General features: G+C 43.1%; 1 protein-coding gene across 1 annotated transcript; it reads left to right on the top strand.

Moving 5' to 3' along the window:
• Positions 1-2,685: 2,685 nt before the first annotated feature.
• med27 (mediator complex subunit 27) lies at positions 2,686-10,627 on the top strand. Its single transcript, XM_004571661.4, has 8 exons — positions 2,686-2,929; positions 3,697-3,841; positions 9,518-9,648; positions 9,772-9,865; positions 9,955-10,062; positions 10,141-10,182; positions 10,258-10,335; positions 10,420-10,627. Exons 1-8 carry the CDS (start codon positions 2,727-2,729, stop codon positions 10,552-10,554), a joined length of 936 nt encoding a protein of 311 aa, XP_004571718.2. The 5' UTR covers positions 2,686-2,726; the 3' UTR covers positions 10,555-10,627.
• Positions 10,628-14,559: the final 3,932 nt, after the last annotated feature.

The raw sequence follows: 14,559 nt of genomic DNA, 5'->3' as shown, positions 1-14,559 counted from the left end.
CGTGGTTGGCATCACTGGGCAGCAACTGATGGCACCTTTCTTGGCTGCTAACCCAAAGCACATTGTGCGCTGTCAGCCCTGCGTGCTGCACAATAACATTTACTGTTATTTACACTTAGCTAGATTATTGCAATGGTGTTGTGTTTATTATGTTGCTCTCTTTTTTGCTTGTTTTCTCTTCTTTTTTTCACCTGTTGAGGTCATGTCTGTCCCGTCTCTAACTACTGAAAATAAAATAAAATAAATAACAAAGGTTAATCCAATGGACCGATATGGCAAGGCCGTGATGATGCACTTGGTAAAGTAAATCTGTTGGGCATCTTGGCCTTCAGACAATAATTCTAATGGCTAAAGAACCAAATCAAATAGGCAAAAGAAAACAAACAAACTAAAAACTGATGGCAGAAGATTGGTTTGGCCTACCCCTGACCAACTGCCACTCCCTCAGCCTGGGCCTGTTGGAGGTGACTTCCTGTTAAAAGGGGGTTCCCCGGACCTTCAGTGCTCATTAAGAATCTCAGAGGTCAGGTGATTTTTGTCTCCGGGGAAGCAGAATGAACAAAGGTCACGGTTACATGTAAACATAGCTGGACTGGCCATCGGGCATACCGGGCAAACGCCCGGTATGCCTCGTTTTTATGGGCCGATGGGGTTTTTTTTCCCGTTTTTAACCGTAACGGTATAAACAATGAAAGGTGGTGGATTGGCCAGATGCTGGGAGATGTGTAAAGATAACTCAGTTGTTTGGTGGTGGCTATCGCGGAGCTGCCACAGATTCAGTAACATTAGCAAGTGGTGGAGGCCAGCAGGTGGATGACGGAAAGGCAGGAGGAGCAGAGACCCGAAGCAGCCGCCGGTCCGAGTGTCAGGAGAACTGAACTTCAGGTTCAGCAGCACGTTTAAGCTTGATCAGCTGTTGCTAAAATTTATTTAATATTAATTTCTAGTATCAGCTGATGTTTGCTGGAGCCACAGCTGTAAAGCTGCTGGTCATGATGTCGGTTTGGATATGTGGTGAGAGGGAAACATGCAGATGAAACCAGGAGATGTCCTTACTGAACCATCAGAGCTGAACAGGTGATGGAGAAACAGGTTTACCTTTTAGGTGACATGGATGAGTTGAAGTTATGAACTGTTTCTGAGAGACAAATGACACCAGGATCCTTTTCTAAGCAGCTGACAGCTGGTAACTGTGCAGGGGCGGATCTAGCAAAGTGTTGCCAGGGGGGCACAAGGAAATACTTTTCTCTCTTATTCTCATTTAAAATGTCTCGCTTTTAACAAATAATTATCTGAATCTTACAACAAACGTTTTGATCTGCTGTAAAATGCATAGAAATCCATTATTGTACATAGTAATTTTTTTCAAATTCAAATTCAAATTTTATTTGTCACACACACACAACCATACACAGTATGACATGGGGATGAAATGCTTGTAGCTGTACAATGCCCAACCATTAAATGACAGAAAAAAGTTTTACAGTATCTACAATTTACAGGTTACTACAAAATTTAAAAATTAACTTAGAAATTTACAGTAAAAAATGTGCAAAAAATGTGCAAATAGCAGAAAGGGTCCAATCATAATTTCTTCAGAAGTAAGTACTGTATATGATGCCAGTATTTTCCCACATTTTCTAGATTCTGTACCAGTACTGTGTAAAATTCTTTCTCACCTGTCTTTCTGTCTCCTTTCACTTTGTAAAGGTTGCCATGTTAGAAAACATATTTTGCCCTGCCATGCTGTTTATTGATGTGGCAAATGAATAGTTTATGAAAATATATCTAAATCTGTCATCAGTAATCAGTAATGATCATGTCTCACCTCTAGTCTCCTCTGTCTTAATTTCAGGTTTTCACCATGTGCTGTAGATAGTTCAGGAGGTTAACTCGACCAAGCAGTCTGCTTCCAGGTACTGTTTAAATTCAAATTCAAATTTTATTTGTCACGTACACAGTCATACACAGTACGATATGTAGTGAAATGCTTTGACAACTGCTCGTGACCTAAAGAAAACAAAAAAGGGAAAAGGCTATGAATAAGATAGGAAATAAATATGAAAAATTAAAAAGGGTAAATTTAACTAGGAAGGAATAAAATATAAATTAAGATTAAAAATGAAATAACTGTACAACACAAATTAGAATGAAGGGTAAATTTAACTGGGAGAATAAGATAAAATATATAAATTAAAGTTGAAAATAAAATAACTGTACAACAAAATACACAATATAGAACTATATAAGAATGTATGAAGAAATATAAATAAATATATACACAATAACAGCAGCTGTACAAGTATTAACTGGAAATTAAGAATATAGTGACCAGTGTTGTGCAATCCACATTATGTCTTGTAGAATACCAGAATATGCAGGATGGTGTAGGTTTAAGTTTATTAGACTGATACATATATACCAACAACACAGTGTACATCACTGTGACAACAGCGTTTGTTTCCATTCAAAGGCTTTATGGTTTTTCCTATAATACCTGGTGGGCCGGTCTCTAGTCAAAATGCCCGGGCCGATTTTTTGTTCCAGTCCAGCCCTGCATGTAAACACCTGTGACCTTTAACCTTCTATCTTTACATTTATTTACATCATCATCCAATGACTGTAAGATTGCCTTTCCAGTCAGGGTCACGTTTTTTTGTTTTTTTTAACGACTTCCTAAACGTCATCAACGCGCGCCAGCAGCCGGGGGGGGGAAAGCAGAGAAGATGGCGGACGTGGTGAATGTCGGAGTGAACCTGGATGCGTTTTCTCACGCCATCAGCGGCATCCAGGCGCTGCGCTCCAGCGTGAGCCGCGTGTTCGAGTTCCTGAAGGACGGCATGAAGAATCGCGAGACGCTGGAGGGTCGAGAGAAGCAGTTTATATCCGAATTCCAGCAAAACCTAGAGGCGGTCAACAGAGACCTCAAGTGAGTCCAAACACTGTCCGTCAGGATCCAGCCTACAGAAAAACACACTAACCCCCAGACCAGGGTCCATTCATATTTCTGCCGATTTAAGAGTTAATACACAAAGACATGCTGACGGACCAGGGTCCGTTCATATTTCTGCTGATTTAAGAGTTAATACACAAAGACATGCTGACGGACCAGGGTCCGTTCATATTTCTGCTGATTTAAGAGTTAATACACAAAGACATGCTGACAGACTCATAACAGACCAGGGTCCATTCATATTTCTGCTGATTTAAGAGTTAATACACAAAGACATGCTGACAGAAGAGGGTCCATTCAGATACATAATTTTCTTAGGGATTGATAAAGCATTCTGATTCCTGATTCTAACAGCTGCCAAGCACCTACTGTCGCTGTGTCGTTGGTGTGGAAACTTGAAATACTGTCCAAAGGGAATTCTGGATCCTCAGAGCAGATATGCATCTTCCTCACGGGAATTATTAAAATATAAAGTTCATTTTCTGAATACATCCTAAACTGAAGGCGACTTTCCGTGCCACAGAGCAACACTTGGAGTGTATTTTGAGACAAGACAGCAGCTGATGGTCAGGATGATTTTAGGTCCATGTTTACTGAGAGTCTAAGTGTAATCAGCCATGCTCGAGCAGGCTGAAGTGAGCCTGACCTCTGACTGTTATTTTATGACTTTTTAATCCTAAACACGTTTTTACGGTTTGACTTTCTCTGGCGACTGAAAATCCGTCTCTCTGTCTGTCTGTCAGTGAGCTGGAGCGTCTCAGCGGATTGGTTGGTCGCCCCTCAGAGTCCCACCCCCTCCATAACAGCGGTCTGCTGAGTCTGGACCCGGTGCAGGATAAAACTCCTCTGTACTCTCAGCTGCTGCAGGCATACAAGTGGTCCAACAAGGTAACCGCTAACGTGCACTTCCTGTTCACTGATGATCAACGTTCCCTCTAATGTTTCATGAACACACAAACTCCCTGAGCGTCCCTTGGACCACTGTGAGCAACATCAGACGTGTGCAGTGTGGTCACGCCAGCATCCAAGTCACATAGGTTTATTAAAGTAATCAAATTACAGCATTTATGTTAGACTACTTTAAATTAACTGCTTCAGCCTACTTACAATGACAATTAAAAACAATCTTGTTCATGACCTGTAGCATGTTAACACTATTGGAAGGAAAAATAACTTGAACTCCAAGTTTGAAAACAAAACTTTCTTTCTTTATTTTTCATAAAGCTCTGACTGTATTATGAGTCTGTGGTCTGGGAGAGAGTCTGTAACTCTGTCTGCAAATACAGTAAATAATGACCAATGTTGGGCAGTTAATTATATAGTTACTTCTTCAAAAAAGTAACTGAGTTATGCAAACAAAGCTTTTTGCAGCTGTTTACCTAAAAATGCAGCCAAAGCGTTTTTAAATAAACATTTCAAACTATTTACAGAACAATCAGCTGTTCTGCATCAACTCTGATGCCACACAAATTATTTGTGCCGCTCCAAAAAATAATTTCTGTAGTCAGTGTGAGACAGTATGAGATGAAGGAGAACAACAGCCTGATACCTGCAGGCCTGACAGCAGCAGATGTGTCACTGCTGTAACACTCAGCAGGCGCCTCATTGTTCTGACACACAACAACAAAACTACACTACACACTGACTACACACTAACTACACACTAACTACACACTGACTACACACTAAATACACACTAAATACACACTGACTACACACTGACTACACACTAACTACACACTGACTACACAATAACTACACACTGACTACACACTAAATACACACTGACTACACACTAACTACACACTGACTACACAATAACTACACACTGACTACACACTAACTACACACTGACTACACACTGACTACACAATAACTACACACTGACTACACAATAACTACACACTGACTGCACACTGACTACACACTGACGACACACTGACGACACACTGACTACACACTGACGACACACTAACTACACACTGACGACACACTGACTACACACTGACTACACACTAACTACACACTGACGACACACTGACTACACACTGACGACACACTAACTACACACTGACGACACACTAACTACACACTGACTACACACTGACGACACACTGACTACACACTGACTACACACTGACTACACACTGACGACACACTAACTACACACTGACTACACACTGACGACACACTGACTACACACTGACTACACACTAACTACACACTGACTACACACTGACGACACACTGACTGCACACTAACTACACACTGACTGCACACTGACTACACACTGACTACACACTGACTACACACTGACGACACACTAACTACACACTGACTACACACTGACTACACACTAACTACACACTGACTACACACTAACTACACACTGACTACACACTGACGACACACTAACTACACACTGACGACACACTAACTACACACTGACTACACACTGACGACACACTGACTACACACTGACTACACACTGACTACACACTGACGACACACTAACTACACACTGACTACACACTGACTACACACTAACTACACACTGACTACACACTAACTACACACTGACTACACACTGACTACACACTAACTACACACTGACGACACACTAACTACACACTGACTACACACTGACTACACACTAACTACACACTGACTACACACTGACTACACACTAACTACACACTAACTACACACTGACTACACACTGACTACACACTGACTACACACTGACGACACACTGACTACACACTGACTACACACTGACTACACACTAACTACACACTGACGACACACTAACTACACACTGACTACACACTGACGACACACTGACGACACACTAAATACACACTGACTACACACTAACTACACACTGACTACACAATAACTACACACTGACTACACACTAACTACACACTGACTACACACTGACTACACAATAACTACACACTGACTACACAATAACTACACACTGACTGCACACTGACTACACACTGACTACACACTGACGACACACTGACGACACACTGACTACACACTGACGACACACTGACTACACACTGACTACACACTGACGACACACTGACTACACACTGACTACACACTGACGACACACTGACGACACACTGACTACACACTGACGACACACTAACTACACACTGACTACACACTGACTACACACTAACTACACACTGACTACACACTGACTACACACTGACGACACACTAACTACACACTGACTACACACTGACGACACACTGACTACACACTGACTACACACTGACGACACACTGACTACACACTGACTACACACTGACTACACACTGACGACACACTGACTGCACACTCACTACACACTAACTACACACTAACTACACACTGACGACACACTGACTACACACTAACTACACACTGACTGCACACTAACTACACACTGACTACACACTGACGACACACTAACTACACACTGACTACACACTGACTACACACTGACGACACACTAACTACACACTGACTACACACTGACGACACACTAACTACACACTGACTACACACTGACGACACACTAACTACACACTGACGACACACTGACTACACACTGACGACACACTGACGACACACTAACTACACACTGACTACACACTGACGACACACTGACTACACACTGACTACACACTAACTACACACTGACTACACACTGACTACACACTAACTACACACTGACTACACACTGACGACACACTGACTACACACTGACGACACACTGACTACACACTGACTACACACTGACTACACACTGACGACACACTAACTACACACTGACGACACACTAACTACACACTGACTACACACTGACTACACACTAACTACACACTGACTACACACTGACGACACACTGACTACACACTGACGACACACTGACTACACACTGACTACACACTAACTACACACTGACTACACACTGACGACACACTAACTACACACTGACTACACACTGACGACACACTAACTACACACTGACTACACACTGACTACACACTGACTACACACTGACGACACACTAACTACACACTGACGACACACTAACTACACACTGACTACACACTGACTACACACTAACTACACACTGACTACACACTGACGACACACTAACTACACACTGACTACACACTGACTACACACTGACTACACACTGACGACACACTGACGACACACTGACGACACACTGACGACACAAGATTAGTGCTAAACATTGCAAATCTCTCACATCTCAAACACGCCGTCACTCCTAAAACTTCCCCCTCCCTAAACAATAAATGCCATGTTGCCATATCATTTTGTGATTGGTCCACATGGTACATTTTTCCACCAATAGGAGAGGCTGGGGGAGGGGTGTTGTTTTTGCTCAGGGGGTTTTCCTTAAAAAACGCAGTTATTACCGTTTCTTCCTGCAGTAAATATAAACAACGACAGTATTCAGGAAGAAAAACAAACATTGCAGATATTTTATCATAACTCTGGTTTTACGTGGCCGATCAACACAATTTAAAAACTGGTATAAAGTCCACACTTTGTCCGTCAGTTGTTCGTCTGTGCTGCTCACATCTCCAATGGTTGTACACGTTGTCATTAACGTGGCTTCACTCCACATCAGCCGCTTTGCTAGCTAAACACCGGTGTCGGCACATAAGGACGCTGTCAGAGCCTGTCAGCGACGTTGATTAGCTGCGTATCTATACGAATGTGAATCGCATCATTGGCTGGACTGTGGGATAAGGTGGCATCGTTCTGATCCCATACGGGAGCAGCCAGTCACTGACTAACATGCAGAACAGGATTGTTAAAGTTTTCATTTTAATTTCAATTCAGGTTAGATTTTTTTTTCTGTGCGCAGAGACGTGCCAGCAGTGCGCAATTGCGCACGCACGCAGCTTAGAGGGAACATTGCTGATGAGGACCTCAGAGCAACCGCCCTGTTCACAGCGAGATCAAAGTGGACCTGAACCTGGACATTTCCCCACGGAGCCCTGCTGTGACACACCGTCACAGATTTAACAATTCAAGAAAGGCATGTTTAGCACCATCATAGCTAACTGAGCGGAGGAGACGACAGCTGAGCGTCAGTGTAGCGGGGTCGCTGTCTCCTGCCGTTCATGAGCGGTCCGTGCCTTTAGCAGAGAGTAGCTCTGTTGGCTGGCTGGTCTGAAACAGGACGTGCCTCTTGTTCGCTGTAATGTTCGGGTTTGCAGACACGTCATGATGAGGACTGTTTGAGTCAGGTGACCCGGTGCCATCAGCACTGTGCATCTCATATTTCATGACTTTGGGCGTATTCATCAAATACTGGCTTTTGGGGCGTGTTGGATCAAAAGAAATAAATATAACCACTTTTACCTCGAACCGGAGAAGCCACAGAAATTAAAGTAGCTACGACACACTGGATCGCCTAGCAACACAATTGTTTTTACACATGTTGGCGTGAAGGCTGCTGTAATGTGAGCCAGCTGGGTGAGTGATGGATAAATATGTAGGGACTGTAACTGGAATTAAAGACTTGTGGTTACTGCGGGGTCGAAGATGGATGTTGAGCTGGAGTGAGGGCTGGGCCATGTATCGAATATACTTAACGAGTTTGTCCACATACGATGGTTAAAATGGCGTTATCGTAACCATCGAGTATGGGTTGCCATGGAAATATTACGGTGTCTGCACGTTTTTTTTTTTTTCTCCCACACACTGCGAATGCATCATTAATCCCCCCGCCAAACCTCAAAACCTTCTACCTAACACACCGTGCTGAGCGTGCGTGTTTCAGTCATACCAGATAGGGAAATATGGCGACGGTGGGAGTTTCCACACGCCATGGGACACAAACCTGCTGTGTCGGTTTTATCATCGCTGTTTGGACTTCAGCTTCTGTCGTGTGAGGTTTTTTATTTGACTGTTTCACATGTTATAAGCACAAAGGACGACCTTTGTAACCTCAGTTGTTTGTTTTGTTTCGGTTTGTTAAAGTCGAGTGTTGACCGCAGACAGACGGTTGTGACAAGCCTCTGTGTGCAGCTGATGGTTCGTAGCGTTTTCAGACCAACAGAATCAGCCCCCGCCTCTGATACCCACTGTGTCAGCTGTGTCTCATTAATCAGCGAGTTCTTGATCGCGACTCTTCAGCTGCTCTGAGCGTGTCAGGTGCTTTGATGTTGGTCCACAGCTGGAGCTCATGGAGCTGCCACCACAGACCAAGCCAGCGGCGGCCCTCGTTTACGAAGGCTGAAGATGAGTCCTTCCACCGTCGCCGTCGTGTTTGCAAAAACATGGACGTGATAAAACCACTCCCTGTAAACTGGTCAGGGACCACCCACCCGGACGCTGCCTCCATGTTTTTACTGCCTGACAGTCAGACAGACAGAGGACACTGGGATTGTCCTCGTGTGGACACTTGTGAGGTCGGATGCAGGCTGAGCGTCTTTGAGTGTGAGGAAAACATTTAATCCATGTTTAGAGGCCCCGCCTACCGTCAAATCCTCACGCTGTGTTTGTGTGTATGTGTAGTTGCAGTATCACGCTAGCTTGGCCTCCAGTTTGTTGAACCAGCAGTCGCTGAAGCGATCAGCCAATCAGATGGGAGCATCAGCCAAGAGACGGCCCAAAGTCCAACCCAGTACTCTGGTACTGCCTCCACAGTGAGTACTATTGCACAAAATACTACAACAGTGCTACAGTAAACTATTTCACACCTTTATGCTGCGGTTCCCCTGGTTTATCCTTTCATACTAACACACGGGCACCTGTCACACCTGTCACAGGTACGTGGATGATGTCATCTCTCGCATCGGCAGGCTGTTTCCTGATATGACCATTGAGCTGTTTAGACCCAACGGGACGTCGGCTGTGCTGCTGGTAGTAGAATACACATTTAAACACACTTTGTGCCCACAGGTGTTTTCAGATCAGGTAACATGTGTCTGTCTCACCTGTCTCCGTCCCAGGTGACTCTGGGGAAGGTGCTGAAGGCCATCGTTGTGATGCGGTCGCTGTTTATCGACAGAACCATCGTTCGAGGATTCAACGAAAACGTTTACAACGAGGAAGGAAAGGTGAGTGTTCGCCTGACAGGTAACAGCTGATTATGTGTCCCAGGTAACCACGGTAACCTGTTCTTTTGTCCTCGTCAGCTGGATATCTGGACCAAGTCCCAGTACCAGGTGTTTCAGAAGGTAAGAGATCTCAGATGCATAGAAGTTGATATGTGGGCCTAGCATTCGGAGCCCTGATTAGCCAGGTGCTTGCAGGTAACAGACCACGCCACCACCGCCCTGCTGCACTACCAGCTGCCTCAGATGCCAGACGTCGTTGTGCGGTCTTTCATGGTGAGAGTAATCGGGCACCAGAGTAATCTGATTACCCTCTGTCGTTGCCTGTCTGTGTCTGACCCCTCTGTGTCGCCCTCTCAGACCTGGCTGCGGAGCTACATGAAGCTCTTCCAGTCGTCATGTCAGCGTTGTGGCCGTTTCCTGCAGGACGGACTTCCTCCCACGTGGAGGGACTTTAGGACCCTGGAGGCGTTTCATGACACCTGTCGCATGTAACAGGACACTTCCTGTTTATCTGTAAAGTTTTTCTTTATGTAAAGGTGTTTCAATAAAGTTTGTTTTGTACAGATGTGTGAGTGAAGCTGTTATTGATGTCTGCTGAGCCGTGAGCCTGTTCATGGCTTAAATTTATTTATTTATATATTTTTACAAAGTTTGCTTTCTGTATGCAAAAACCCCCAAAGTTGAGTCAAATTGATTTCTGTGCACAAACTTGGCCAAATAAAGGTGATTCTGATAATATTGCCCAGGGAAACATGACTGCCAGTATGGGCAAGACTCCAGGTGCAGGCTGTGTAAAGATGCCCCTGAGACAATCCAGCACGTAGCAGCAGGGTGCAAGATGCTGGCAGGCGGGGCATACGTGGAACGCCATAACCGAGTGCATAGTGGCATAGTGTACAGCAGAGGTGTCAAACTCAATTGCATAGGGGGCCAAAACTCAAGGCACACTTTAGGTCGTGGGCCAAACAAGATAAACATTTTTTAAACACACTAAATCGATGTTTTTTAAACATAAATATGAATAAAAACAGGCAGAAATATTATTCCAGAATAAATAACTTAAAAAAATTAACTTTAACTTTAAATATTTTGCTCTCCATAAAAATATATCCTGTCACAATTATGCAAGTTAGAAATATGAACATGCAGCAAAAACCCCAGAAAAAATAAATGAAAGCAAACACAAGGTTCCAGCCGCATGTAGACGGAGCAAAGTGCGCCGACTTGGCTCAACATTACTTGGCAACAGGGAAAGTGAGGCAGGTTGCACTGGTGCATTTGTGACAGCTTCACTTGAAACGCTTTCACCACATCACACATGTCCATGAACTGACAGGTTTCCTTGCTGAGCTCAAAAACTACTGAGAACTTTTCCCCAACTCAGCCAGCGGACCTCTGTGTGATGAGGAATGTCGGCAAACTCTGAATCTATTTCCCACATAAAAGACTGAAACTGACGGTGATTTAATCCTTTAGCTCAGATAAAATGTACGGTCTGCGTCACGGTGAGCATTACATGCTCCATTTTAAGGACTTTACTACACAGCCTTTCCTGGTGTGTGATGCAGATATGCTGTTAACTCACCAGTACAGTTCTCCTGCATCCTTACTAGATCTTACATCCTGCACAACACCAGCGCTCCATCTGTTATCCCAGCGCAGTTTCATGTCAGTTACACTTTGAAATACTTTTAAAAAATGTCTTTTCCTGTCGTTGTCCCGTGCATCGATTCAATTTCCAATATTCACTCCCCTTACGGATGAAGATGGTCAGCTGTGCAATGTCCATCATGTCTGTACTTTCATCCACAGCAAGAGAGTATGCAAGAAAGTTTTTGCTTCTTTCACACAACTGTGTTCTTAAATCAGTGGCCATCTCACAAACCCGATCAGCAATCGTATTTCTGCTCAGGCTCACATTTGCCAAAATCTGCATTTTGTCTGGACACAAGACGTCGCACACCTTCATCATGCAGCTCTTCAGAGTGGTACCGGGCTGATTTGGCTCCTCTGCTACAATAAAACTTGCTTTCACAACAGCTTCACTTTGTGATTTTGCACTGGTGAAAGTCATCTGCTGAAATGCAGAGGTGGGTAGTAACGAGTTACATTTACTCCGTTACATTTACTTGAGTAAGTTTTTGAAAAAAATGTACTTTTAAAGTACCTTTTTTGCAAGATACTTTTTACTTTTACTTGAGTACATTTATGAAGAAGAAACGTATGGGCTCAAAATGTGGTCATTACAAAGCTTTCTTTGTTATGAATTAGCATACATGTTTTTATTGAAGATTTGAAGAACTAGCAAAAAAACCAGAAACTCTTGTAGAGGAGTGCAGGTGCATCTACTACAGGTAGAGCTGCTGCAAAAACCCACAGAGCTCAGCAGCCAGCGCAACAAATTCTGGATCCTTGGCTTTTAGTTAGCAGTTAGCATTAGCAGCACATGCTGCGTCCGATGTGAAAGGACCTTTATGCTGCGCACTGTGACTCACAGCAATGGTCCCAGGTCAGCCCTGACTTTGTGTTAAACTAATCCTAAAGTAATGATGGTGTTTCTAACCACTGATATACCACAACTTTTTCCTTTCAACAGCTGCTGAAAGTTAGGGGACCTAGCTGCTATCGGATATTTATATAGAGATCCTCCAGCTTCAAACTGTATTACCCTTCAAGGACCTGCAGTTCAAAAAAAGCGCCCCTCCGACAGCCAAACCCATCTGTTCTCTGATTGGATTGTTTAATTTGTGATTGACATGACATTGACCAATCAGATGAAAGGAAGAAAAATAGGGTCAAAATTCGTACTTGTAACTTGCAGGGATTTTTTTACGGAAGCGTAGAGCTGCCACCCAGGCAAAAGAAAAATACAAGTGTATCACGTTATAACGTGAAAGGTTTATTGTTCTAACAAGATACTTTTCCTGTTTGTACAATATACTATCATGTTTGTACAATATACTTTTCACGTTTGAACAACATAATATCACGTTATTACAATATACATAATTATCACGTTCGTACAATATAATTATCACGTTCGTACAATATAAATATTATATTGTACGAACGTGATAATTATATTGTTTGAACAATAAAATTTTCACGTTATAACATATATTTTATTGTTCGAGCATGATATATTGCCGTAAAGATACGGAAGTGTAAAACATAGTGAAGTGGGTGACAGTGCAGATCAGAGTGCGAGAAAATGGCTCGTTTATTGGAATTAATTAAGTTCTATTTTATGCTTGGATTGAGGCATGGGGAGATTTTGCTGTTATTGAGCAGTTTGGACAGTATTGTGATAAGCATGCGGACACTTAGAAGAAACCTAAAACGCATGGGACTGTACAGGAGAAAGAATGAGTCCGATCCGATTGAGGTGGCACGATTTCTTATTGATCAACTGGAGGGACATGGGAGGCTCCATGGATACAAACTACATCACCTGAACTGCATTCAGGCAGGTTATGTTGTCACGCAGAGTACTGTGAGACATTTACTGAAATATCTTGACCCTTACGGTGTTGAGCAACGACGCAGAAATCGCCTAATGCGACGCACGTATGTAAATCCTGGACCAAATTTCATGTGGCATGTTGACTCCTATGACAAACTGAAGCCTTTTGGAATCTGTATAAATGGAGCTATTGATGGGTTTTCGAGAGTTATGATTTGGCTTCATGCCTATTCAACAAACAATGATCCCAAAGTCATTGCTGGATATTTCATAGCAGAAGTTGAAAAGAGGACGGGAACACCTGCTAGGATTCGCTCTGATTTGGGAACAGAAAATGTCATAATGGCCGAGATGCAACGATTCTTGCGCTGGACTATGGATCCGAACATCAGAAACTGTTTTATTACTGGATCCAGCAATCACAATCAGCGTATTGAAGGCTGGTGGGCCTTTCTGAGACGACATCATGCTCAGCACTGGATAAATCGTCTTCAGGAACTAAAAGACCATGATTGCTTTTCTGGATGTTTTTTGGACAAGCAGCTCATATTGTTTACGTGCCTGAACGTCATCGAGGTATGTAACCATGTTTATATTCTTTTAATGAGTCATTGTGTGTGTGTGTGTGTGTGTGTGTGTGTGTGTGTGTGTGTGTGTGTGTGTGTGTGTTAGAGAGAAAGAGAGACACGGAGAGAGAATAAAAAGTTTGCTTTAACACCTACCATGCACCATCCCTATTATCACTCCGTTGAGGATATGAAAAAAAATGCATATTTCACTGGCCAGAAACATATTGTCTAAAACAATTCACGTTTAATAATTACTTAAAATTTTCCAAAGTATCACGTGTCTACCACTGTTATTCTTGTTGTTGAGTATTTTTGATAAACTCTGTTTTTCCGACTGTCATTGTGTGGTGCTTTTGATTGATTGATTGATTGATTGATTGATTGATTGATTGATTGATTGATTGATTGATTGATCGTACTTTATTCATCCCGAGGGAAATTGGGTTAAGGTTGCCAGCCGTGCCA

This window comes from Maylandia zebra, linkage group LG12 (assembly GCF_041146795.1).
Source record: "Maylandia zebra isolate NMK-2024a linkage group LG12, Mzebra_GT3a, whole genome shotgun sequence".
NCBI lineage: Eukaryota > Metazoa > Chordata > Actinopteri > Cichliformes > Cichlidae > Maylandia > Maylandia zebra.
This window is presented reverse-complemented; position numbering and strand designations above follow the sequence as displayed.

Coding starts and splice junctions, on each gene's coding strand:
- med27 (XM_004571661.4), top strand. CDS start 2,727: ATGGCGGACGTGGTGAATGTCGGAGTGAACCTGGATGCGTTTTCTCAC. Junction 9,649..9,771: donor ACTCTGGTACTGCCTCCACA/GTGAGTACTATT, acceptor CACCTGTCACAG/GTACGTGGATGATGTCATCT. Junction 10,336..10,419: donor TCGTTGTGCGGTCTTTCATG/GTGAGAGTAATC, acceptor TCGCCCTCTCAG/ACCTGGCTGCGGAGCTACAT.